The 27988-nt window shown below is 35.2% G+C and overlaps 1 protein-coding gene across 1 annotated transcript; it reads right to left on the bottom strand.

Moving 5' to 3' along the window:
* Positions 1–27971, bottom strand: LOC107687975 (leucine-rich repeat-containing protein 75B-like). Its single transcript, XM_016485495.1, has 6 exons — positions 27430–27971; positions 18800–18928; positions 15479–15591; positions 3149–3494; positions 2092–2130; positions 1–1614 (listed from the first exon to the last, which is right to left on the bottom strand). The coding sequence occupies exons 1-6, from the start codon at positions 27700–27702 to the stop codon at positions 1402–1404; spliced, it is 1113 nt and encodes a 370-aa protein (XP_016340981.1). The 5' UTR covers positions 27703–27971; the 3' UTR covers positions 1–1401.
* Between the last annotated feature and the right edge of the window lie 17 nt (positions 27972–27988).

The raw sequence follows: 27988 nt of genomic DNA, 5'->3' as shown, positions 1-27988 counted from the left end.
TTGATCATCTGAGCTTTACTCCCAAACAACTAAGTGCTGGTTAGTACAGTAACTATTTGTTTGGCTCATTTTTGTTTCAGAAAAAAATAAAGATGTTCATGTTACAAGACGACATCGCTACAACAAGTTTTCAGTCACAAACCTGATGAAAACACAGACTAAAGTGCTCAGGTAATTGAAGGCCATGGAACAATCATTAGCTCTTTATCTCGAGGTCCATTAATTTTATCATTAATGATGAAAATTAGATTTAAAATAGATGGGGTGTTGCTGCAACTCTGTGTTACAGGCAAGATTATTTTGAGCATGATGTTAAGAACCTTTAAGAACGTTTTAGTAAAGTTGACCAGACATGATTAATCAATGTGCTTGATATATTAAAATACACCATACAGAAATGTAGCATAATGAACCGCCATATTTCAACGGATGATTCCAAAGGGAGCAGCAGCACTGCAATGACACAGCAAGACATATTTAAGAGGAATATTTAAGATGACCTGAACATAAAAAGGTGAGCAATCTTCTCATATACAACAAAAATGTTTCTTTGTTGAAATATACCTGTCGTATAGTTTGTTCATTAGCAGACAACAAAAAACAGATGCTGGCAGTTCAACAGCGTTTCCTTTTTGTATCATCACTCACAACTACACGACAAGTGGTGCGTGGGTATTCACAAGTGAACATTTTGGAAAGGGGGGAAAATGCAAAAGTCTTGACATAGCAGTTTTGCTTGCGTCACGTGACGTGGGTCGGCTGTATAGTCTGTTGAGCTGGTTTCATGGCTTTTGTTGGGAGATTAGTAGAGCATACACAGAGGGGTGATAGGTCCAGTCTGCTGCGGCAGAGATGGCCTCAGCAATGCAACACTGACAAATACGACCAAACCTGACCAGACCCCACAAAATTCCTAACCATACCTTATTTAAAAGCGGGGTCCGTAGAGCTTCAAATCCACCGTTGGTATGCATCAGCCAGTTGACTGACTCTCGGATTTTTTATTGCCATTTTTTCCTGTCCATCACTGGTCATTTGTGACCGAAGAGGGGCGTAAGAAAGTATCTGTAACGCAACTCTCTGTGGCCCCCTCCAATGAACCCCCACCTCGAGTCAAGGAGCATCATCTGCCAACACAGTAAGTCAATGGTGAAGCTTTGAGAGAATTTCAAACCAGCGTGTTTCACCGTTTGCCGTGTTCAGGTGGTTAGTTGGCTCTTTAAATGTGATGCTGTTGGTTCACACATAACCACAATGGGAAGGTCATGGAGCTTCAGTGGAGGAGGGAGATGGTAAAAGGTGTTGATTGGGAGAAATGGTACCGAGAGAAGAGAGATCTCTTGCCTGCGCTCTCCCGTTCTTTCTTTATCCCATCGTCAGGTGACAATGATCGTGATTGGTTCACCTCTCACAATGGTGCAGGGTAAAACTACCTGAACTTTTCTGTTCCCCGATGCTCCATGGCTCCAGATCCTCTTCCTCCTCCTCGTCTTCATCCTCCTCTTCTTCATAGTGGCTGGGTTCTTCAATGGAGCTCTCCATGCGGTAGCAATAGGGCTGACCCTCTTGTGCAGTGTTGGGGGGCGCCCAGGACCAGGGTTGAGAAACACTGAACTATTTGATCATCTGAGCTTTACTCCCAAACAACTAAGTGCTGGTTAGTACAGTAACTATTTGTTTGGCTCATTTTTGTTTCAGAAAAAAATAAAGATGTTCATGTTACAAGACGACATCGCTACAACAAGTTTTCAGTCACAAACCTGATGAAAACACAGACTAAAGTGCTCAGGTAATTGAAGGCCATGGAACAATCATTAGCTCTTTATCTCGAGGTCCATTAATTTTATCATTAATGATGAAAATTAGATTTAAAATAGATGGGGTGTTGCTGCAACTCTGTGTTACAGGCAAGATTATTTTGAGCATGATGTTAAGAACCTTTAAGAACGTTTTAGTAAAGTTGACCAGACATGATTAATCAATGTGCTTGATATATTAAAATACACCATACAGAAATGTAGCATAATGAACCGCCATATTTCAACGGATGATTCCAAAGGGAGCAGCAGCACTGCAATGACACAGCAAGACCTTTAGACTACAGCGTCGCCGTAGGGCCACCAGAAGAGGCTGAGAACAGAGTAGAAACAATTAAAAAAACTTTTGAGTTACATTTACCTACAGATAATATCTGAAGAATGTCTATTGTCTGGATGTGGGTTACAGAAAATCATGGAGTCTCCTTAAATTTATTTCTTATATTAGACGAGATTCCAGCAATACTTGAATGATCATCTCTTACTTAACATTGAAAGTTGGTTAAAAAGGTCTAAAATTATTTGAACAAAGAAAATATTTCGACAAAGGTCAAACTAAATGAGAAGTGTATAGTAAAAATATTGGTAACGCGCTTCACAATATAGTTCAATTTTTTACATCAGTCAATGCATTAGGTATCATGAACTATCAAAAAGCAACAAAATGTATTAATCTAGGTCAATTCTATTGATAATTGTTAATTCATGTTTGTTTATAAATGCTTTATATAATATATATATATATATATATATATATACACACACACGCGCACACAAAATATAGTTATATGTAAAATGTATACTGTAGAAATGAACAGGAACCAATAAAAATGATGTATAAGTATTGTTCATTGTTAGTTCAGGATACATAATGCACCAACTACTGATAACACATTGATGCTTTTCTCCTCAGGGAAAACTAGTCCCATCCAAATAGGACTTTAATCAACTGGTTCACCCTGCCAGTTGAAAATGGTGAGTGAAAACATATAAAACAAATATTTATCTTGCATAGCCTGATTCATCCAAGTAGAACATGTTCCTGGATCAACATCCTTGATGTTCTTGGTACAACATTACAATCAGCCAATAATATTTTATGTTTTGGGTCTCTGAATTAGCCTCAAAAGTAAGGCTATGACTGTTTGTCAGCGAATATTGCTCCAGGAGCATCAAGGATGTCCTACTAGGCTAATCCATGTTGTACCTCTTATAAAGCAGGCAACATGTCTTGTAGTACAACCGTGTTTTACCCAAAATAAAGCATTTATCTCAGTGTAATTATTACAATAAGGGGAACTGTAATTGATTTTAAGATTCTGTTGTTTTACCTGTGGCATGGTAAATATGTCCACGTTGTTGCCCAGGTCAGCCCAGGCAAGACAACTGAACTTCTTGGAATCTTTGAGGGCTTCACTCAGATCTTTAAGGATGCCAAGAGTCAGACGGTTCCCATTGAGAGCCAGTGTTGTGAGTTTGGGCAATGCACCCAGGAAGGGCAGAAGTAGACGTAGGCCCTCGTCCCGGAGCTCAGTGAAACTAAGATCTACGGATATCACAGCGCCCCCACTGGTCTGGAGGTAATACGCCACATGCCGTATGTTGCGAGTTGATAAAGGGATGCCAGACAGGTCCACAGAGTCACTGCAGAGCTTCTTCTGAAGTGTTGTTTTAAGACTAAAAAGTGAAAAAAAAAATTATACACTGAGGAATTCAATGAGAAAACTAAAAACAGATATACAAGCATTGGGTGATTTGAACTGTAAATCTGATCATTTATAACAAATAAGGAAGTGTTGTAGCTTTAAGAAAATAGGATTTGGATTTTTGGTCTTTATTGAAATTATTTTCTTCTGGCTAGAAGCAGTTACTTTTCAGTACTTCAAATTACAGGAAAAAGGATAAGAAGGCTGCTGTGGTGGGGGAAGAGTTTGGGATAGTTTTGCGCTCAAACTCATCCTTTGCCTTTGGAATTTGATTATTTCATAATTGTATGCAAGTAATTTTACTCTCTAGTACATTAGTGTGATTAAAGAAGCAGCTTTTCGGAAGAACACTGCAGATATAAAACAAGAAACAGGAATAAAGAACTGAGTACACCGTTTGTTATTGATTGTCATCTGTCTTTGCCAACTCGTGAGAAACATGAGTTGCCACTATCTATGTAAATTTCATCTTTATTGTATCTATACTGATAAACATCTATTCAGTGAATATTATCCTTTGCAATTCTTTGTTCAACGACTTAGGGTCATACACTCTCAGAAAAAAAAAAGCTGTCACTGGGAAATACCCTATAAGGTACAAAAGCTACATATTACCTTAAAGGTACATATTAATATTTTAAAAGTACATATTAGTAGGCCTACTTTAAAAGTACATATTAGTACCTAAATTGTACATATTAGTATTTTTTGAAAGGGTACCGCCCCAGTGACAGTTTTGTACCTCTTTTTTGACCACAAATTGGTCATGTCTTGTCTTTGACTTTGCCAAACTGAACCTTCTGTTTCTTCTTTTTGAGTCATTATTTGGTGAGTGTTTAGTCTATTTGCAAGGCACAAACAATTTTCAGCATGAAAAGTCTTCTCAGGTACTCTATGATGCAATGTAAAAATTTATAGTAGTCTCATGAATCAGTAATCAGTGACTTCCTCGCACGAGTTCATGCTTCTAATTTATGCATGAGCATATGGGATGTCTTTGTGTATGCAAGTCAAATACTGTACATAAGAACATAGATGTACTGTACCAAAGTAGCACTGGGGAAACATACAGTCTGTAAGAGGAGATAATATTAGAGCTCTATAAGAGACTGATAAAACCTCCTAAAGTATGATTTTTCTTCTCAAACCATTTCTGAAGTAAGGTTCATAGTCAGAGTTCACTATTGTTCTGCCAAATACTGGATCCCTGCCGCTGGTGAAAGCTGCTGTTATGATTTTTGTTTGTTTGTTTCTTATGATGTTTGCAGGCAGCAGACAGAATCAGTGCCTTTCTGCTCACCCAAAATAAATCTTCTTTACACTCTCAAAACAGTTCCAATGAACAGTTGATAAGACATCCATATTTAGTTCAAAGTCTAGCATTCAACTGAACTGTACTTTTTAGATTTGAATATTAGACTAGTCAAAACCTGCTTATCTGAATGGAAAAGAACAGGATTATTTTATAATAATAATAAAAAAAATACAAAAAGATAAGAATGTTTATTAGAAGGTGTAATTCAATATAAAAATACTTTTCCAGTCTAATATGCAAAGTTAAACAAGTAAGCCATTCCCTTGTGAAAAAGAAGTGCACTTATAATTGTAATGAATGTGCAATTGTACTTAAACTCTTAGAAGTTTCAGATAATATAATATTAATGAAACAAAAGGCCATTGTACTTAAAGAGCATACAATTTAAAACTGTATTTATTAACACACTTGTAAAAAGTGCATTTTGTAATGTGAGAATAAAAGTTTTTTTAAGTACATTTTAAATTATTTGGCTTTAATCTTTTATTGTGCTTTATAGACATGCAATTATTTTGACATGTTGACTAACATACTAAAGCACCTATAAAGTACTTATTTATATTTTTAACTGTTTTCTGATATTACAGTGCATTTACTTTACATTTACTTCACTTTAAATGTACTAAATGGCAACTTAATGCATTTCCATTTAATTTACATAACATGCAATTAAGTGTCTGAAAACATTACATTCATTTCACCATTAACTAAATATATTATTTCCATAATAAGTACTCTTTTTAAAGGCATGCTAAAGTGTACTTTCACAAGGGTTTCTCAGTGTCTCTGTGGTGCCTATAAAGAACTGATCAGTTTGTATGAGGATCTAGACTAGCATGAAAACCAACAATATGAGTCTGGGGCGTGGCTATCTATTTGGTTGACCAATGGCAGACAGGGGGCATGTTCAGGAACCCTTTTTTAAAACATTATTTTTCCAAATCCATTTGGTGCCAGTAATAGTACCAAAATTATACACTTCACCTTTAAAACCAACTAAAATGTTTATGCTTACACAAGATACTTTTATTTATTTATTTTTTAAATGAAGTGAATATCAGGAAAGATGCTCCTGTCAAAAGAGCAGAGTTCCTCCCCACCTCAGTCCTCTATCCAGCACCATTACCATCTCTGTGCCGGCGTGTGTGCTTCATTTTGACCCGGTTCCATTAACAGGATCAATAAAATGCAAACACAGACATACTGTACATCCACTTGAAAATCACTCAGCTCCACAGATGTACATGATATTTTCTTCATGATTTGGGTCACATGGTAACAATGAAGAGATTGAAATGGAAATAGGGATGGTCCTGTAATATATAATGCCACACTAACCACAGGACAGAGATCAAAAGAATACTCCTTTACTGAGGAAGCACACACCCACACTGAGATGCAAATGTATTATTACAATCCTCTCAAAGGCTGATATCTCTTCATGAAATCCCACTGACAGTCTTCCTCTATTTTCCTATGACTGGTAGCAGGTGGCATCGCTCTTCTGTGTTTGGGCCCAAATTCAATTTATTTGCCAAATATAACTCCAGGTCCAAACCCCCTGGGGATTGTGCTGTATACGAGTGTCCACAGGCTTTATTTTGACTTAAGCTTGCTGCCTCATTTTTGCTAACTCACACAGCAATCTGCTCTGCCTTTAAACAGTGACATTTGAGGGATCTCTGTGATTAAATAGCAATAGGTTGGCCCATGAAAAGACTGCGTGCTTTGATGAAATGCTGAAGAAGTTCTTTGAAGATGCTTTAGGGATAAATTTAGATAAAAAGTCAGCAGGGAGGTGCTTTTGAGAGAAAATTAGATTAGTCTGACCTGTCAAACTTGCTTCAGATTTGAATTATTTAAAGGCAAGGACAAATTGGTTATTCAAATTTTATATTTTATATATAGAAATAGCTGTTTGAAATGAACGTTTTCTGAAAATTTGCTCACCCTTAGATTATGTAGATGAGTTTTTTCATCATCTCAACAGATTTAGAGAAATTTAACATTACATCACTTGCTCACCAATGGATCCTCTGCAGTGAATGGGTGCCGTCAGAATCAGAATCCAAACAGCTGATAAAACATCACAATAATCCACACAACTCCAGTCCATCAGTTAACATCTTCTGAAGTGAAAAGAACCGTTCAAACCATTGCTTCTCGTTAAAATATGACTTCTCTATCTATAATATTGCTTTCTCCAGTGAAAAAGTAATTTAATCTGAATCAGGTGAGAAATCTGTTCTGATGAAGAAGCGAACTCATCTACATCTTGTATGGCCTGAGGTTGAGTTCATTTTTGGGTTTAACTATTTCTTTAAACATTCTTAAAACAGGATAAATTTACTTGAGGAGCACAATTGCATACAATGTTTTGTTCTTGTTTTAAAGCATAATCTCAATATACGGGAGATATTTTTACAGAAAAATACTGATTGATCATTTTTAAAATAGTTTTTTTGTGTGATGTGCTGTATGTTATCAAAAGGTGAACTGTGACTTTCAGGTTGCGAAACATAAACTACAGCACAAATGTGCCATCTGTGCCATCTGTGCCACTGCAGGATGGGTAAAAGAATAATAAAAGTCATTTTAATGTGTCTATTTATTGTTCTCGCAACCAGGTGCCAGTTTGAATTACAGTAACTTCGGGCTCACTTCACGTTCCTTGGCAACCAGCAGCTATGAGTGACATTAATTTTCCTTTCTGTCAGCTTTCGTACGATCACAGACACTACACATTCTGCACTCAGACGCTGCCAATGTCTGTTCCCTCTGTACCACTTTTCTAGTCTACAGAAATATGTGAGTTCTGAAACACATCGAAGCATCAATAGAAAGACAAGATTTTGTCCATGCAGAGCTGAAAGATTTCCTTCTCAGCCCTCATTTTCTCCCTCCAGTCTTCCCTGACGTGTCTGATTCAAGCCTCACTCCATTTTGTTTGTACAGAGTCATCAATGATGCAAAATACCTCCATTATTAATTCTGGCCTAAAGGTACATTCATCGTCTTGTCTATTTTCTTTCACTCTTTCAGTCAGTACCCTGCTGGACTTTCATCCCCTAATCCAATAATACATATCTGCTGCCAAAAAATGTTTTTAAACAACATAATATAACTACTTAAAATAATCACAAGCATCAATTTGCCATGAAAATCCCCCAAATGAATAGCCTCAAAGACATAATATTATTTTGGCAGATGAGTAAACCATTGAACAGACTTTACAGAAAGTGTCTATGTGCTATTTTTTTTTCTACAAATGCACACTTTGCATTAATTATTATGCTAAATTGACAGTCCAACTAAATATATCACAATTACAGATGTAAGAGGGAAGGATATTTCCATATTTTCTTTGATGTTTCATTATTCTGATACCTCTGGCAATAAGAATTCACTGAATCTTTTCTGCTTTACTGGCATGTTACACAATCAGTAACCAACAGGCTCTTCTCTTCTCGCTCATCCCAAATTGCTTCATTTAAGGTATGAAATCGCCCTTTTAGCACTTATGTCAATCTGATTTTGATCACAAATGGTTGAAAAGAGACAAGCAGCATAGCTTAACGTCTCCCTAATCGTGAACAGGTTGTTCATTAAAAAACAAATATGCAAATCTGAACACGAACACAAAAATGTATTCTAGCATTACTGCAAAATCCTCATTTAAATATGAATTTCTCATTCAGTGATCTGTCTAAATGAACAAAGGAATAAGGGAAGTGTTGTCTAATATGCTAATGAGAGGCACAAGAAACCAACTAACTGCTTCAAGCTATAGCTGATTGCATCTTAAACACAACCATACATAAAATGACTTTATGGTAATGCATATGTGTGGAGTCAACTGTTACTTTTGTGCATACAGCTTCATCATCTGTTAGACTTTTGTCTAGAAATTGTTCTGCTTTGGCAGTGAAAAGACCTACACGGGTGTATGGCAGTCAAGCATGACAAGAAGCTAGCGTTAAGACCCTGAGAATGTTTAAGTACTGCAGGTTGTTGTCATCGCACACTGCAACTCTCTACATTCCCATGAAATTCTATGAAAAAAGACAAATCAAAAAGTAATAAAAATATTTCTGTCAGTGTGAAAAAAAAAATGAAGCTTCTTTTCTGGATTTCAAAGAACTGTTTATGCCAAAATGTTCTATATTAAAAGAAAGAGACAATTTGGCACAACAATATACATAAAACAAAATACATTTGATTTATTCATGTATTTACATTATTGTACGTTATATTTGTAAGTGAATTAAAATAATACATTACTCTTGCACTTTAGGGTCAGTACGTTTTATTTTTTTGAAAGAAATCAATTTTATTCAGTAAGGATGCAATAAATTGATCAAAAGTGACAGCAAAGATTTAGAATGTTGCAAAATATTTGCATTTCAAATAAATCCTTTTGAACGTTCTATTCATCAAAGCACAAAATGCTCATATTAGAATGATTTCTGAAGGATCATGTGACATTGACGACTGAAGTAATGGCTGCTGAAAATTTAGTTTTGCCATCACAGGAATAAATTTCAACTTAAATATACTAAAATAGAAAAAACAGTAATTTTAAATTGTATTAATATTTCACAATATTACTGTTTATACTCTATTTTTTATAAAATAAATGCATTTTTTTATTACTGTCAGTTTAAGTGCCGGTGATGCATGTGTTGCCAAGTTTTGCAATGAGAACAAAACAAAAAATAAATAACAAATAAACCGAAATTAGTTCAAATCTTTTGCAAATAAGTTAGGATAAAGATATCACTAACCCAAAACTGCAACTTCCCACTTTATTAACTTTCTAAATTGTCAAATTAAGTGGAAAAGACAAGTCCAAATCTGGCAACACGATGGAGGCTGTGCCCTCACTCACAACTCTCTCAAGCCTCGTTTACTCCGCCAGTGAACATTTTCATACCACGGACACTGTACATTCTTGCAAACTGTCTAAACCTAATTATGCAGATACTCATATGAGAAGTTTTAAACAGCGAAGTCATTCAGAGAACAAATTTTATTTCTGAACATGAAAAAATTACAGAGGTCTGGACCTTTGTGACCTCAGCTGGCTACTGCCATTGGCATAGGCATCATTTACACCATTTTTTTGGTTTATTTTTTGTCCCCATCACTTCAGAGCAGTCCTGAGTCAGTCAATCAACTGCAACAGAGATGAATAGGAACGCTAACATAGTGTTTGTTTGTCTGACTATGATAATGGTCTACAAATGGGACAAAAAATATAAAAGAATCTCCAGTGCAAAGCAAACATGATTGTGAGTGTGATTATTTAGCAAAACCTGTACACAAGAAGTAAAGCCGGTTTTCTGGGGCCTGTTCTTCATCCCTGAATGGGTCTGAAAGGGTCTGAGAGGTGACAGATAATGCAAATAATACTGAAAGCTTAAAACCAACCAAGCAGAATGAGTGACAGTGAAAAGGAAGACAAGAGGAAAAGAGTGGTACAAAGACATGTCCCCCACCGCCGTTGGCATGGCAATGGCTGTTTTCTACCTGAGTGGATGCTTTTACACCTTTGATCAGTGTGAGATTCAGACTCACACTTTCCTCCAGGAGCAGATGCTGATCTGTCTTTCTATGAAGGCCTGCAAATAGCACTGACACATCATGGCCTTAACTGAGCACAGGTATAGAACACACAGAAGTAGAAACACTGACAATTACATGCCATCTGAGAACAAAATCACTACCCGCTGAAATTCAAATCACAAATACGGGTTTGAAATCACATGAGGGTGAGCAAACAATGACAGAATTGTCTTTTGTTTGTGTAAACTAATTGTTAAAGTCTCTGGCATCTCAGATTTACCACTGAGAACTAACCCCTAGTAATCTTTCATGTGTCTCCACTAGAGAGTTTCAGATAAGATCTCAACAGTGTCACAAACTGCTCATATTTGCAGAGATATCAATTCGCAATGCAAAAAGATTTGAAACAGGCACTAAAACATTGCTTATCAAATTCTTCCAAAATCAGTTTATCTAGACCAGTGTTTCCCAACCGGGGTGCCGTCTGTCGAGAGCAGGGGTGCCGTGTAAGTGCCACAAGTTTGTTAAAATTTCCAAAGGGTGCCGCGACTAAAAAAAGGTTGGGAAACACTGATCTAGACCATGCAATCCATAATAGGTTTATAGCTTGAAAGTTGTATGCAGAGAAATTTCTGTTCAGTCTGCAACTTTTTTTGAAAATAATCATATTTTAGAAGTTTAATTTTGTTTGGCTAAAGTGCAAACAAAAGCCTTTCCACATAAAGTGACAACTCATTTTAATATATGAACACATAATCATCAAGTCGTGATCTCTCATAATGTTAGTGCCTAATTACCAACCAGTCACATGAATAATATTCATAAGCTAAGCGCATAAGTTTTATGCAATCACTTATTCTCTTAGTTCATGGTGTTTATGCCTTGTTGATTAGGAAAACATTCAAGTTTTGTTGGGTAGCTCTCTTAGAGTGTCTATTAGTTGTTACACTATTTACATTTCAAATGTGCAGTGTAAAAAGGAGCAAATCCAAAATAATTTAGAATGACAGAACTGAGCAAATGTGAAAATTGCAACACACATTTGTGATTCAGACTGTTTAAACCTTGCTCATTAGGAGTGGTTGTCATTGCCGTACTTTTACTTACACTACCGTTCATAAGTTAGGTGTCAGTAAGACATATTTTTAAAGAAATTAATATTTTTATTCAGCAAGGATGCACGAGACAGCCAAAAATGACAGTAAACATATTTATAACATTCAAAAATTATTGTTAATGTTAATTTGAGCAGAAAATTGTAATAATTTGATATACAGCGCCGTTGTGCTACGGGTGTCCCGAGTTCGAATCCCAAATGAAGACCTTTCCCGATCCACCCCACTATCTCTCTCCCACTTTGCTTCCTGTCAGCTGTGATCTGTCCTATCAAAATAAAGGTGAAAATGCCAAAAATAAATCTTTAAAAGAAAACTGTAATAATGTCACAATATTGCTGTTTTATTGTATTTTAAATCAAATAAATGCAACCTTGGTGAGCATAAGAGACATAAAAAATCTTACCAATCCCAAACAATTTAACGGTAGTAATTTAAATACCTCTTCATCAATGCATTCATGTGCATCCATATCTGTGATCAATTACAATACTCAGTCACTGCAAAAACACATTGCAAATAGAAAATGTTGATGCAAGGGAAGTAGAATTAATTGTGCATCCCTAATACATGTGAAAGCAAAAATAATACATTAGGCTGACTGACAGATTGTGTTTGTGTATGTCTGAGCATGCATGTGTGCAGTCTGGATAAACCAGACAGTCACACAGTCATCACAGACAGTCGCTTTATACTGCCAATCAAACACATGAGGGTGTCAGAAAGATCCTATTTCATGCAGATTCTCCACAATGCCTGTTTGACACTCCTGATCAAGCCCCAAGAATCTGCACATATAAGAACCAGCACAACATGAAATCCTGCTTCTTTCATCGCCTCTTAGATCTCTCTTACTCCCTACGTGTAGCATTGTCAGACCGTTCTGCTCTCTCTTCCCTATCGAGTAACACACCGTGATGTTACATTAATCATTTTACCCACTCTATAATTACATTATCTTCAGTCGCCATCCATGCAAGTTAAACCCCAATAAAAGACTGAGGATGTCTCTATAAGAGACGAGCAAACTAATGCAGATCCATCAAAAGTGAATAGACACATATAAATCTGTCAATTCAAATATAATCAACCCTCTTTCTCATTTCGTTTTTCATTTCCATGTAAATGGAGCTGGATTACGGTGATATGGCACCTAATAGGACCAGCATGCAATCATGAAATGAAAAATAGCGAATAAAGGGGCACACATACGATGTAACCTATAAAATATCTCAAGATATATCCTCTGAAAATAACTCTCAAATCGCAAAGCATCAAGTAAATGCATCTTTTAGGTATTTTACTGAAAAAAGACAAAAATATTGATTCAGAACAAACACTTTTTCTCAGTTTCTGAGGTTCGCTGTCTTGTTTAGTCTTGTCCTTTGCTCTAAGGCCATACCCTGTTTCTTCATTTCTTTCTCAGACTCTTTTGAAGAGCGCGTTCCTTGTGCTGTTTCTGGTTTCTGTAGTGTAGAGCAGCAGGGACCTGCAAACTCTCTGTTTGTCAGATTGACTTATATGAACACAAAGGGAGCTCTAGGGAGAGTATAACAGATCCTCCGCAACAGGGCTCCTAAACCTGAGCTACACACACACACACACTGCAGAGCAATCTTCTCTGAATCTCTAATCACACAGAAGGTTGGCACCACTGCCAATAAAGCCAAATTAGATGAACTTGCACACACATAAAACTCTTACTAACAGAAAAGTATCAAAAGAATCACGGTAATACCATGTTTTTGGACATCTTTATAGTAAGTTTTTTTGACATGTATTCTTTGAAGTAGCTTGGAGTACCATGTAAATAATAAGGCACATGCATATGTTAATCAGTAACACATCAATAACAGCCTATATATAAATTTACCATGATATTACACTGTTAAAAAAGAAAAATTAAATAAATTGTTAAAAATTAAATAACTTGCTAAATATTTTACATAATTTCTTCAGCAAGAATTACAAATATATAATAAATAAAATATAATATAATATAATACAAATTAGTATAAATTAATAATATGTTTACACAATGCATTACCCACCATTTCACCACCATAATACCATGTTTTTTAAACATGTACCATGGTATTCTTCAAAGTATCTTGGAGTGCCATGTAAATAATAATGCACTTGCATTTGTTAATCATGCATAAGTACCACTGTAAGGCTGTATAACAGAGCCATAGTATTACATTGTAAAAAATATATAATATAATATAATATAATATAATATAATATAATATAATGTTTGTACCATTCTTTACACATGTAACACCATAATATTATATATTATGATACAATATCATTTTTACTATATGTAGCACACACCAATATATCTTAACCTGTGTTCATTTTTGTCTGGTTTTGAACATGAATCTAACTAATTTAGTTAGGTTTATATATATATAAAACAAAAAAATTATGCATGACAAGATATATTCTCTGAAAGTCTTAATATCTCGTGCAAATTTGCTTCTCAAGTAAATGTATCTTGTTTTAAGTATTTTTTGTATGTCTACGTATTTTAGTGGACCAAAATATTGATTAAGAAAAAGATTTTTGGCAGTGAATCATTTGATAGCATCACTGAACTATTGGAACTGCCACATTATTTCTCATAAGCGATATGACCTTGTTTCAAAATGACCAGTACAGTAACACTTGCTTCTGTTTAGTGACCCTGCATAATACATGAGAACTGCAGTGTGAAAATACCCTTCTCTCTCTGTGTCTCTCATCCACTCATTGCTTTATCCTCCCCTGAGAGCCTAAAGGTAATGGAGCAGGGCAGCATGGTTAATTCAGGATGTGGAAAAACTGTATTGAGTAGAGGCAATGGATTCAGGGCGCATGTAATGGCCATGTGGGTGGAACGCATACATACACACATCTATTCGCTTTTCAACAAGCACAAAATATGCGAAATATATTCTGCAACCATTGACTGGTTCTTGTTTAACACCCTGCAAACTGGCTGCTCTAATTAATTTAATTAATCAGGTGAAGTGAACAGGTTTATGTTGGATAAATAAAGTTCAGGTCAAACTTGTGGAGTATTATACACCCAAGTCACAAAGGGCATTATGGCTCTCTCTACAGACAGCACTATCCAAATCCAGCAGCAGTGCTGGTAAAAAGACTCTACCAATCAATAGCAGAGATGAAGGGGGGCTGAGATTAATGGGCTGGCGGTGGCAGGCCAAACAAGCTCTAATTTGTTACACTCATCTATAATCACACTGTCTGAAACTGCTACCAGATTTCTGCTCAGTAAATCATGGAACAGATCAGCAGTTTATGCAAATTTTAGAAGATTTTCAAGGTCCTAAAAAAGAAGGAATGGCAAAAATATGTGTTTTTATGTTAACTAAATCTAAAATTATTAAGCATCTTTGAGATTTTTCTTAACATTTTTCGAGAATTTAAATAAAGATGAAATGAAATAAAATATAAATATTAGAACTTAAATGAAAATTAGAAATGCATTAGAAATGTTTTCTAGGCAACTAACTGAAATAAAATAAAATAGAAATAGAAAAAATACAATATAATAAAATAAAATAAAATGTCAACATGAAATGTCAAAAACTCATAAAATTACTAAAATTTAAACAAAAAACCTAAATGATAACTGTGAATAAAAGCTAATCCAAAAATATTAATAAATGCTATTCTAGTATAGCCTACAAATAATATTATAATAACACTATAATATGTTAAATATTAGTTTACATATAGTTTACTATAATATGTTACAGATTACATAGTATATACTATATAGTGCACAGTAAAGTGTGATATGAATGCCTCATTCATTTATAATATATCAAATAGAAGCTGTAAACAGTATATATAGTTCAGCATGTTACTGTGAGGGATGGAATTAAATTTTACTCCATATCAGCACTTTCTGATGTTTTGATGGCATAGAGAACAGGGAAGATTTCTCACCAGGCCTGGGCCTTTCTACGGGTCATACTTTTTCTAAGCCACTTGGAGTGAGGGGTCAGGTGGTAGATGAGCTGTCTGCAGATTTTATCAGATGACTTCAGTGTGTCTGAGTCCTGAAAGAACAACATGAATAGAAAGACTCAATATAAAATGAAAAAAGGGCCCTTTGATTAAATTTGACAAGACAAATGTGGAGCCTGCGGCATGAAGTTCTCATATTCTGCGAGCAAACAAAATAACGCACTATAGGGAGCAGATCAGGGCAGTTTCTTATTGCAGTCATTTTTTTTTATAAAGTTTGATGTGCTTTTTAGATCTAAATTTAGATTTGGACAAAAAGTACATCCGAAAAATAATCTTCTCTGAGACTGAAAGCAGTAATCTTCTCTGATATATAATCCAGATTGGCTTTGTGTCATATTTTTATTTATTTTTTTGCCTTGTGGATTTACAAAGATGGTCATCTAAAGCTTTGAATCACTGAACACTTTCACTGTGTACCAGCCAAATCAGACTAATTCCTCAGATACAGATCAGTGAAAGACAAGAACAAACAAAATAAATTCAAGATAATTAATTCAAATCATCTTTAAACGAATGAGCTTTTCTGGGTAGGTCGATCCGTCTCTGTCTGTGCTGCCTTGTACAAATATTCTCGATAAAGTGTGTAAGACAGCTGTCAGAGGGCATGCCATTGCATGAGGGACACTTTTTTGCCTTTAAATTAAATGACAAAACTCATCGATTTTAATTTCAGTGAAAGTCAGTTTTTATTGACATCTATACAATGTCATTTGGACACTTGCTAAAGTTAGCCTGCTTTAAACGGAGCTGTACAGTTGCTGTAGTTAACTCTACCCATGATCACACAGGATCTGGGGCATAGTCACATACAGACAACACAATTTGTTAACCCAAGATTTAAAATGTACTAACTGGATTATTGCACCCTGCTTCGATGGAAATCTCTGGACCTCCCACTGGCTCAAGCAAGGTGACGGTTTCACATTTAGAGATGCAAAACTGACGGTACACTGCAGACTGTAGGAGGTGGAATAAATCACGTCATCAAATATTTATGCTGGAACAGGTGTGATGTTAAACCAATGCCATTTAATACAATGCCCTTAAATTTTCTGCTTTGTAACGTGAATTGCAAAAAAGCTGAGGGGCAAATTCAATTCACAGCTGCAAAACTTTAGACTGTAGTATTTAGACTGTGTGCATTAAAAAGTACTGCACATGAAGTCATTGTCATTTGTTTTCAGCTCAAACGTGGTGTCTTTCTATGCAAATGAGGCTTATAATAGAATGTGCCATATTTACAAAAGTGTGTCTGGCTACACCTTTGGAATTTTACATAAAATGTTTGTGAATTTTCTAGTGATTCATATTTTAAATTGGTGATCATATCATGGAGAAGTGTGTTATAATTGTGGATACATCTAGATTATATCAATTATAGCATCAACAGTTAAAATTATGAGACACTTAGCCAATAATAATGAGATAAAAAGTCTATTATGAGATATTAAGTCATAATTTTGAGATAGGTCATAAATATGGCATACAAGTCTAAAAAAATGAGAGAGTAAAACTCAACAACTCTTTTTGTCATAATTATGACAAACTCATAATTATGGTAACACTTCAGAATAGGGAACACTTATTCACTATTAACTATGACTTTTCCCTCAATAATTTCCTAATTTGCTGCTTATTAATAGTTAATAAGGTAGTAGTTAAGTTTAGGTATTGGGTAGGATTAGGGCTGTAGAATAAGGTCATGTAGAATAAGGCAATAATATGTGCTTAATTACTACTAATAAATGGCTAATATTCTATTTATATGCAACTAGTTAAGAGACCCTAAAATAAAGTGTTACCATAATTATAATAGGTAGTTAATCTCAATTAGTAACTTAGTATCTCATAATTTTGACTTTTTATCTTATGACTTTTTAATGCAATACTTCTGACTTCTAACTTACATTCTCATAATTTTACCTTAGTATCTCATAATTGCAGCTTTTTCTATAATATCCACTTTGTCATAATTATGACTTTTTTCATAATTAAAACTTTCCATCTTATAATGTATGACTTTTCATATCATAATTGTAATGTCATACTTATGGCTTATATTATAATTTCTTCTTGATGTCATAATTATGAATTTTTATCTCATAATTTCAACTTCTTATGTCATAATTATGTCAGTTGTAAAGTTTTTATCTCATACTTATGATTTTTTGTTCATATGTGACTGAAATGGGATTTCATAGTATTGAATCCTGTGCAATGGCATCATACAGTTGTGTCCAGCATGAATTTGTGTCCGTTTCTATATCATTACCTAATTTGCATAATTCCTTTAGTGAACTGGGTATCAGTGGGCACAAATCCCACCTGAATGTCTGCCATGCTCAGAGCCATTTTTGGCAGCCATCTCTCTCATATAATGAAATTCAGCCACGGTCACTTGCAAAGCAGGTCAGACTGAAGCGTGCAGTTTCCTAGTGTCCGTTTACTTACAGTCCTGTAGTCTATACTGAGTGTCACACTGAGCTGAATCTTTAGATGAGAATGTACATCTCCTTTATGAACCACCTCCTCATGACTCTGACAGACGCACAGCAAGATCTCCATCTAATCTAATGCATCTTCTCCTATACTCAGAAGCAGCCTCAGAGTTCAGCAACTGCATTAATCATTATGAGAAGAAGAAAAAATCTGCATGCTATTATAGACAATCTTTAATAGACAAGAATGATAAGCAAGCAGACTTTAGTTTTCATAGAACTGCTAGTTTCTATTGTGCCCCACAGCTGGTATGGCTTACAAATCAAGACTTCAGCAAGAAAAGGAAATCGGTCTCGATGGAATGGCCTGTGAAAGATCCTAGATAACTGTTGGGCTGACTTAAGGCGCACAGATGCTTTGCTGATCTTCAATCATATCGTACTTTCAGCATATCAGCGAATTCAGACACAGTGACTCAGATAACACTCTGAATATCTTTCAAAGAATTTATTCATTTAAGGAATGGTTGTGATGCAAGTTGTTAAAATAACAACTGACGTCACTCAAAAACAACAGTAGTTTGAGTTTATCCAGACCTGAGCTTAAAAGTTGATTGAAGAGAATTAACTAAACTTCTGCTTGATGCATGCAGAGTTTGAAATAAATACATGAAGAAACACAAATTAGACATCTTAGGACAACTAATCACTATACTCAAACACATTTATTTTCATTTACTTTAATTAGCAATCAATGAAGTGAAGAAATTACACGCTGAAGTGAAGCTGAATGACTCACCTTCTTTGGGCACTGCATGTCTCTAGCCAGGCTCAGCAGGAGCTCATGAGATATGGGGTCCACCAGGTTTAGAAAGGATGCGTTCTTATAGAGGATATCATTGAGTGATGTACCCTCTAATCCCAGGTCCTGAAAAAGAAAAAGATCGAAAGAGAGCACATATTATCAGTCCCTCACTCAAGCTGCCTTTTCTGGCAATTTCATGATGTACTGTATGGCTCTGAATGCTTATTTTTATCTGAATGCCTTTTTCATATTGGTAATGCCAGGGATTTATGCTGAAATCTATATGCATATAGGTAGTTAGGTACACAAGTTACTATCTTGATTGCTATCTGTATGGAAGCTAAGATAACAAGGGGCCACATTTACTAATAATTTCACACAATTTCCATATTTATGTGTGCAACAGTTGGTGACTCTAAAATCAAAGCACAACAACTAGATTTTGTTTTGGTTGGGAGTATGTAAGTTTTGTGTGTTCATTGGGTTGCTCTTTAGAATTCGCTGTGCCGATGTTCGCGCATTGTTTGGGGGAAAAAATTATGCAAATTATGTATCAGTATTTCTGCCTGAATTAGTCCATATGCAGAGTTTGCACAAATACAGTGTGTGCGTATACTTTTATCTGGAACAAAAACATTTGGATATTGCCAATTAAAATGAAATTTGGATTTAAACGAAGCATTAAAATGAAACTAATTTTATAATAATTTAATTTCACAAAAATACATAACGAAGCTAGAAAACACGCTAATGTATTTACTGTAACTGAGACAAAAACATATTGAAGAATAGCAGAATTTAACTAAAAAGTCTGCTTAAAAAAAAGAGACTTTGCAATGAAGTTTTCTACTTTGAAATAGTTAATACCAAACATCTCTGGTCTCTTTTTAAAATGATTATAGACCCCAATGCTCAAATTTTGTCATTTTTTTAAACAAACTAGCTATCAATTACATGTATGATTTGTGATTTTACTGACTTGAGAGAACACTGTCCATGTCGCCAAGACCCATCATTATGGCTTTAATGGGCCTGACTATTTTATTCTTTCTCTTCTTTTAAAGTCCTACAGACACTAATTTTATCACTTAAAACTTTGATAATCAAAATAGCATATTTAAAAGTTTTTCCAATGAAAATTATTTCCTTATGTCTTAAAATGACTTGAATATAATTTTAAACCCTTACCTTTACAAGGCTCTATGAATATGCAAATTAGTCCCCGCCTCCACTCAATCACACCTGCTCTACTTTCACTCTACTTTACTACTTTCACTTTAACTGAAGCAGTAAACACTACACAATGGCAAGAGGCAATACTGGATAAATGATTACAGGAGAGTGAATCCGTGAGTGAAATTATTTAAATTCTGAATGGATTATAGCCTAGAAAGTGCACAAAGTACGCTCAGCTTATTATGACTAAAAAGCTGTCACACATCTTAGTACATTGCAATTTCGCAAAGTTCCATTATATTCAATGAAGCATTACACTGCACAATGAATCTCTTATTTACATAGGGGGCCCTATCATACACCTGGCGCAATGCGGCGCAAGTGTTTTTGGAATTACATTCCGCCATGTAAATATCGAACCCGCCATGGTGCGAGCGCAACTGGCTTTTAAAGGGGATGGGAGATGAGACTCTGATTGGTTTATTGCACGTTACGCCCAAAATACACCCATTACTCATTAAGAGAATAGGAACAACCCGTTTAGACCATGCACCCGGGTGCGCCGACCGTTTTCCCGTCATTAAACTAGCAAAAGTGGATTCGCCCTGAGTGCACCTGCGCCATGCGCTTTAGACCATGTGCTTAGATCGTTAAAATAGGGCCCTGTGTCTACACTTTGTTTGTTATAATGAGAGGATTTGTGAGCGTGTTGAACTCAGCGCTAAACAAAACTCCAGTGTTAGAGCAGTGAGTAGATTCTGATTAACTTAAACACCTCTGATTGGACATTGCATTAATGAAATCAACAGATATGTCTGTGATTGGCTACAATGCTCAATGCTGCAAAAACATGTTGTAAATAGAAACCTCTGACCAATGAATGAAAAGCCCTGCCTTGCAGGTTGATGGGATTGATTACATGTCTATGAAAGGTAGGAAACGGGCAGTTTCAAACTGCGTTTTTGAGACTGATTTTGGTACACCACAGTTTTAAGGAGAAAATGCTTAGCAGTGGTGTTGACTGATGATTTTGCACATAGTTTGTTTTCAAGCATACTAAAAACACCAGACAGACATGTAAACGGTTTTTGAAAACTTGATTTTCACCATGGGTGGGGGTGGTGGGGCTTTAAAATCTTTGATCATTTATTTTACATCTAAATTTGGTTTTGACAGCTGTCGCAAAAAGTCAACTGGCCCTTTGGGAAAGTCCCAGTGTTGCAAAAAATCGAGAACATAACTTTCATGTATTATGCAACTTTGATTTACATAGATAAGAATAACTCTAGAATGGCAAGATTGGGGTGTTTCACTGAGACAGAGTGAGAGCCGCAGACTTTCAATAACACAGCAGGGATTATGAAACTGCCTCCATTGGGTTATTAATATTCAAAGACCAGATGCTTTTATCTATGGTGACTTGCATATTTTGATTGGAACAGGTCTTTGCACTCAGTGCAGTTGGAGTGTGCATGCTTAAATGTGTTTAGCAGCAGGGAAGGAGACGCCCACATCTACCCCCCTCTCTGTCCCCTACTCTTCTCCATCCATCCAGCACCAAACACCTTCTCTTTTTTCCCCATTATCGTGTGCTGAATCTCAATTCCAGAGAAAAAAAGAGCACAGGGGTCACTTCGACTGCTGGAAAGACCTGCTTAGACCAGTATGAATTTCCAGAATGAATATTGGATAGCGCTGGTTTGAAGGTTGAGCTTGTATTGTTTCTTTTAATCCAGGATCATTGGAAAAAACATACCTGTGGCGACATTTCAGCAAAATTATATTACTTTCAAAGTAAAATGTCCAGTGAGGTTCTAAAAGCGCATGCAGTTTCATCTGAAATGGATAAATGTGAATCTGGTAAAATTGTATTATTGTTGATTGTTGTACATATCACGCCAGTTCAGAAATTAAACGTCTGGTGAGTGGCGCTAAAAGGTTAATCACATTTGAAAATCCCACCCTAATTGATAAAACCAAATTGATATAGTGTTATCAGCCTCTATATAGCATCTAGTGTTTATTTTATGTAACTGCAGTGCATTTTATCTTTAGGTACGTTCTTTGGAGTTTTGCAGGTAGATTCACATTTTTCCAACGAGCCTACATTGATCTCTTTGTTACTAACTAGCAGCTACGCATTGTCTGCAAAAATGAATAAAGTCTAGTGTTTATAGGGTTAAACTGCCTGTCCGAGAAATGTAAATGTCAATAGTGTTCTATGAGATCCAGACAGCGAGTGAGCAGAATATGAAAAAAGCACGTAACAAGATGTGTAGGGCCAGTTATGCGCCCATACATGTCTCAGATGGTGGGCAAGATGGATGTATTTTTGTTTTAGTGAGGATGTCTAATGACGCTTATGTCTCTTTACTCTAACAAACCATTTTATCTTAGTATGAACAACACAAACAAAGAAATTATAGTGAAAGTCAACTCAGATTGACCTGAGAGTTCTGGGAGACAGTAAGCAGGAGATGATGATGAAAAACCTTTTAGGATTTCAAAAGAATTCTTGTTACTGTGACTTCTAAGAATCCTAATAATATCATCTCTATGACAAGCCTTTTGAGAAAGAGACTTGAGTAAAAGACCAAGCACCGGCTGACAGCTGCCTCAAGTTATATCATGCGAGATCTGGGGCTGTCAGCTTGTTTTTTAGATGCAGTCCAGCTAGCTGGTATCTCTAGATCCTTTATGCCAAAATGATTTTTCATCAATGTGAGATCACTATACTGTAGCTGCAGTCCTGTCACCAACTCACATCTCTGTAAGTAGTAGAGGAAAACCGGCTAAGATGCCTCCCGGAGTAAGATGTTCTCTCCTTCAATTTCCACTTGACCACAGAATTCAGTGCATTGTTTTGACATTTGAACAACTTTTGAGGGATTTATTCCTGAACATGTGTCATTTATATCTGAACAGGTTTGACGTTAATTTACTTTTTTCAGCTTGAGTGACTTTTTATTCATTTTTTTTTATAATTCTGCTCTCTGAATGTACATCATGTTTAAAAAATATAATAATGTATATTTGCATATTTAAATGATTAATGTTCAAAAACAACTCAGTTTGAAGTATTATAGTTTAGTCATTTTAAGTCAAACTAATTAAATGCATACTCTTAAATAGAATATTTGATTTCGTATTTATTTCGTATTTTATATTAATTAATATTGTGTTTATTATAGTGCAGTCAAACGATTAATCGCGATTAATCGCATCCAAAATAAAAGTTTTTGTTTACATAATATATGTATGTGTACTGTGTATATTTATTATGTATATATAAATACACACACATGCATGTATATATAAAAATATGTTACAAATACATTTAAAATATTTATATATAATATCAATTATATGAATATAAATATACACATGGATATATTTTCAAAATATATACTGTATGTGTGTGTGTGTAGTTATATATACATAATAAATATACACTGTATACACACATATTATGTGAACATTTTTTTTTTATTTTGGATGCGATTAATCGCGATTAACCGTTTGACAGCACTAGTATTATTATACTTTAAAAAAAACAAGTAAATATATAATACATTTCTGCAATAGATGTATTTCTTTTTCTGTAAAAATCAGAAAACAGATGGTTTCCTACAGGGGGTTTCTTGCTTGGTAGGAGGTCCTCATACCCAAGTTTTGTGCTGTAACAAGTATATTAGCAAATGTTTATTTCCCCTAATAATAAACTAGATAATGCATCATCATAATGCACATGCTAAATTCATATGTTGCAATTTATCATCATTTGTACATGTTTTTTAGACACTGATCTACTTATCCCATGGTCTCTTATCAGTTGCTTCCATGTCCACTCTAATTGTGCTAGGTCCTGTTAGCGGCTCTGAAACATGAGACCCATTTTTAATTCTCTGTTTCTTGATAATGGGAGAAAGCCTTAATAAAGACTGTGAATGCACACAGAGGACCACATCGCGGGTCTCCGGTGACATGCTTGTCGCAGCATAGGTATCCAAGACTATCTTTCTGTGTTGATTAAAAACGCTCTCTGCTCTGGGATGTCAAATTCTCAAATGTAATTAAAAGCACGTCCTGAGAGAGGGAGACAATGAAAGGAGACTATAAAAAATTTAATTTAAAAAAAGAAAACAAAGGGATGACAATAGGCAAACTGTGGGGGGAAATGACATAAAAGACTGAAAACATGAGAAGAGAGCGCACAGTGTGAATATTAAATACACACAAGTGACTAGATATAAGACCTGCTGGTACAGGCCTGTGCAACTCCTGTTCTTGATTTGTGTGGCATGCTGTACATATTAAAATGTTGACCCTCTGCGAGGCTATACTTTTGCTGCTGGAATATTTCATGCCTAAACAAATTTAACAGCAAATACATATAGGAAACCTTGTCGTTTAAATATATACATTGACATGCATTAATATTTTGCATACTTTTCTAAAAAAAAAAAAAAAAAGAGTCTGTCTATCTGGAAGAAAACTATTTCTCCTAATCTTAACACTGCATATATTATATATATTTTTTATATATATATAAAATTATAAAATAAAAAAATAAAAAACATACATTCTGGTAAATTATAAGAAATTCACAGTAAAATGATGTTCTCAGCATCACAGGATTGTATTTGATTTATTGATATATATGCAACCCGATTTCCTGATTTCAGACCACTATATTGCATAACTTGCCTAAATTCAATCAATTTTATTTAGGTCTTCACAGACAATTTTTCACAATAAATTAAATTAATAATGACCGAATAAGTTGTAGGCTGAAGCCTTTGCTTATTCCTACCCTTTATGTATTATGTATGTATTATGTATTTATCTAATGAGTGACACTTTTCTCACTGGATTTGATTCATGCAAGATAAACAGAAATAATAATATAATAATATGTATAAAATAGTGGTAAAATACAAGATGTGCTTTGGTCTCTCCATAATCTATAGTTAATAAACTAAAAGTAGTGTACAGTGTTACCTTATAAAAATAAGAAGAAACATTGTTATTTTAATAAAATATAATAAAATGTGACGCATCACATAACTTCTGGGATCCTCTTTTTACCATTTTTACTGTACAGTTACATTTAATATAGATTTCCACTAAAAGAAACTATCCTATAAATTCATACTTTCAAACATTTTTACATTATTTTACAGTAAAATAAATACATACATTTTTTACAGTGTATGTACATGAAAATATGTTTGGCCCTTAAGCTATATTATACAAAAAGTTTTGGTTTCAGAATTCTTGTTTTTCTCACCATTTATTGAAATATCTTTGATAAGCCAGCAAGCAACAGATCCATTTATAATTCTTGGCAGATGCTTTCTAATCAAAACAACAGATGAAAATCAACAGTAGCCAATTCATATGAGCAAGGCAACAGCATTTGGAATGAGGGAATGAGCATCTGCAAAGACGAGAACAAAGACGAGAGAGAGAGAGAGAGAGAGAGAGAGAGATAGAGAGAGAGAGAGAGAGACAGAGAGATTTATAGAGTTGTATGGATGTATCTTTAGGTTGGGGAATAATGGAAGAACTAAGAATGCCTTTAAAACTCGGCTGCATCTCCTTGTCATTTTGACCCAGTAATCATATGATATCAGAAAGAGTTTGTAAGGAGAACAAGGAATTCATAAACTGTGACTGAAAGTTCTGCCCTCATATCACCACTTTTAACACAGCAGGAGAAAAACGTCAGCCTTCATTTTTGCTCCAGGCAAAATCATAATAATAAAAATACTTCACATTTTGGATTTTTCTATATATAGGCCTATGTTTTTCCCCCCAGTGAATAAATGTGACTTTTTTCGATGTTAAAGTACCTTTTCTTGTCCCAGTATGAAGAGACAACTGTACTGCCCTACAACAGCTAATGGAGCAGGACTGTCTGTCTGACCAATTGCAGATGAGGGGAGTGTTCAAGAAACCTGTTCGAAAACACTAATTTTTGCATGCCTTAAATATATTATATTGTTTATATACTTTATTGCTTTTTTTCCAACAGCAGCTTTTGACTTATTCTTACACATGAGTGACCTCGTGATCTCCTGCACTCCTCTGTCTGTGTTGAATTTGAGTATATGGGTCACTCTGACAGAACAAATGTATAGAAGCATCCAGGCATTAGTATTAGTGTTTGTGTAGAGTCTCGACAACAAATAACTGCAGCAGCAAATCCAGGGAAAAGATTTCTTGCACAAGGTGACTCACTGCAGCACTACAGAGCGAGCCGCACGGCGGGCGTCCGAAGTGGAAATGCCAAGCCACATTTCACCTACTGGATACTATGAGGGTCAATGACACATAAGAATGTCTGAGGTGATAAAAATGGGAAATCTAGTTTAAAACACATGTGCCTTAGAAACATGTTCTGAGAAATATCATTTTTGTATTCTTGTTGGTTTCATATATGTTTGGAAAACACTTATAGCAATTTTTATGCAAAAAAGGGTAATGTCAAGACAAAACTCGCTAAAAGTGTAACCATCGAGTTAAAAACTACCATAGTGTTTTCACTGAACTGTAAATAGACATGTGAACACAATTTTTTACATTTCTTTTATTATACATTATTACTTTTAATTTACTTATTTAATATTAAATACATATTTTTACAAATGTCGTGACTTTTGAGTCACAAAAGGTATTCATGAAGAGCAGGGTTACTATAGTTAACTAAAACTAAAACCATAAAAAAAAAAAACACACATTTTCATCACTAAAATAAAAGTTTACTGTTTTTTCAGCTACTTGCCAAGGCAACATTTCTCATTTTAATTGAGTTTGACTTGATGTGCTAACTAAAATAACTAAAACTGGAATTAAATTAATAAAAACTTGACAGAGTTATGACAATCTAAACAGGTCCTTTTTGTTTGATGGTTTTCTTGTCACATGACAACAAAATGGCTTCATGCATGTTGGTTACACGCTAGGGTAAACAGATTTGGCAGATATTAATAATATATTTTTAAAAAGTGCTTATTTTACATATATATCATATTATAGTATTACTTTTAATATTTTAATTATTATGAACAACATAATAAAATATTTAAAAATAAATTAAAAACATGTATATTAATTATTATTTTTTTACCTTAAGACAGTTACACCACTTTGGCTTTGCACACTTTAAGCCCCCAAAAATATAAAAAAAAAATTTTTAAATTCAGGAATTGTAAACATGTTGACCATATTACAGGAATTTTCAAGATTTCTACATGAATTGCATTTTATGATCATGTCTTTGTGTGTTCTACTGATGCATCTGTGCAATATTTGTGTCAGTGATTGCAACATGCAATGCCAATAAAGCAGAGCGAGAGAGAGAGAGAGAAACTCATGCATGTTTTACAGCTGTCTCTATCAGATGCACTGTTTATTAAGCACTGCAGGACATTTATTTCCCTCACCTTCCTCAACAGTTTGAGCACGTCCGTCGCGTCTTCTCTCTTCCTCTCCCGAAGGAGCTTCTGAATCTCTCGGATCCAGGCGACTCGTCTGACATACGGGCTGTGGTTGGCTCTCCTCAGCATCCCCGGCAGCTTATCCGACCTGGGCATCAGGGATGTAAACAAGAAGTCTCCGCTCCGATCGCTCTCTCCCGTACTGTCGAAATGTTTCCGTCGCCTCCTTGAAAAATTCTCGTTGTCGAGACTGTTTTGGCGGCTGAGCCTGGAGCCCATGATCTCAATTACGTTGAAATCACAAATGTTACAATAAATACTACCCTTTTACGGTGTAACCTTGGCAGCCTGGACGATAACGCCCAGAGGTTTCCACATCGGTCCGAACTTGGGTAGCACGTACTCGCTCTGCTTACAGTCAATGTCCTTTGTGAAATCCACTCGACGACACAAGTAGTAGTTTTAGCTGCAGAAATGTCAGTGTTTTGTTCTTTATCCCAGCTCTCGCACTCTCGTATTTGTGTTTGTTGTCAGTAGAACACGTCCGCTTGATGCTCTAGTTGGT

Source organism: Sinocyclocheilus anshuiensis, unplaced genomic scaffold, assembly GCF_001515605.1.
Source record: "Sinocyclocheilus anshuiensis isolate Anshui unplaced genomic scaffold, SAMN03320099.WGS_v1.1 scaffold213, whole genome shotgun sequence".
NCBI lineage: Eukaryota > Metazoa > Chordata > Actinopteri > Cypriniformes > Cyprinidae > Sinocyclocheilus > Sinocyclocheilus anshuiensis.
This window is presented reverse-complemented; position numbering and strand designations above follow the sequence as displayed.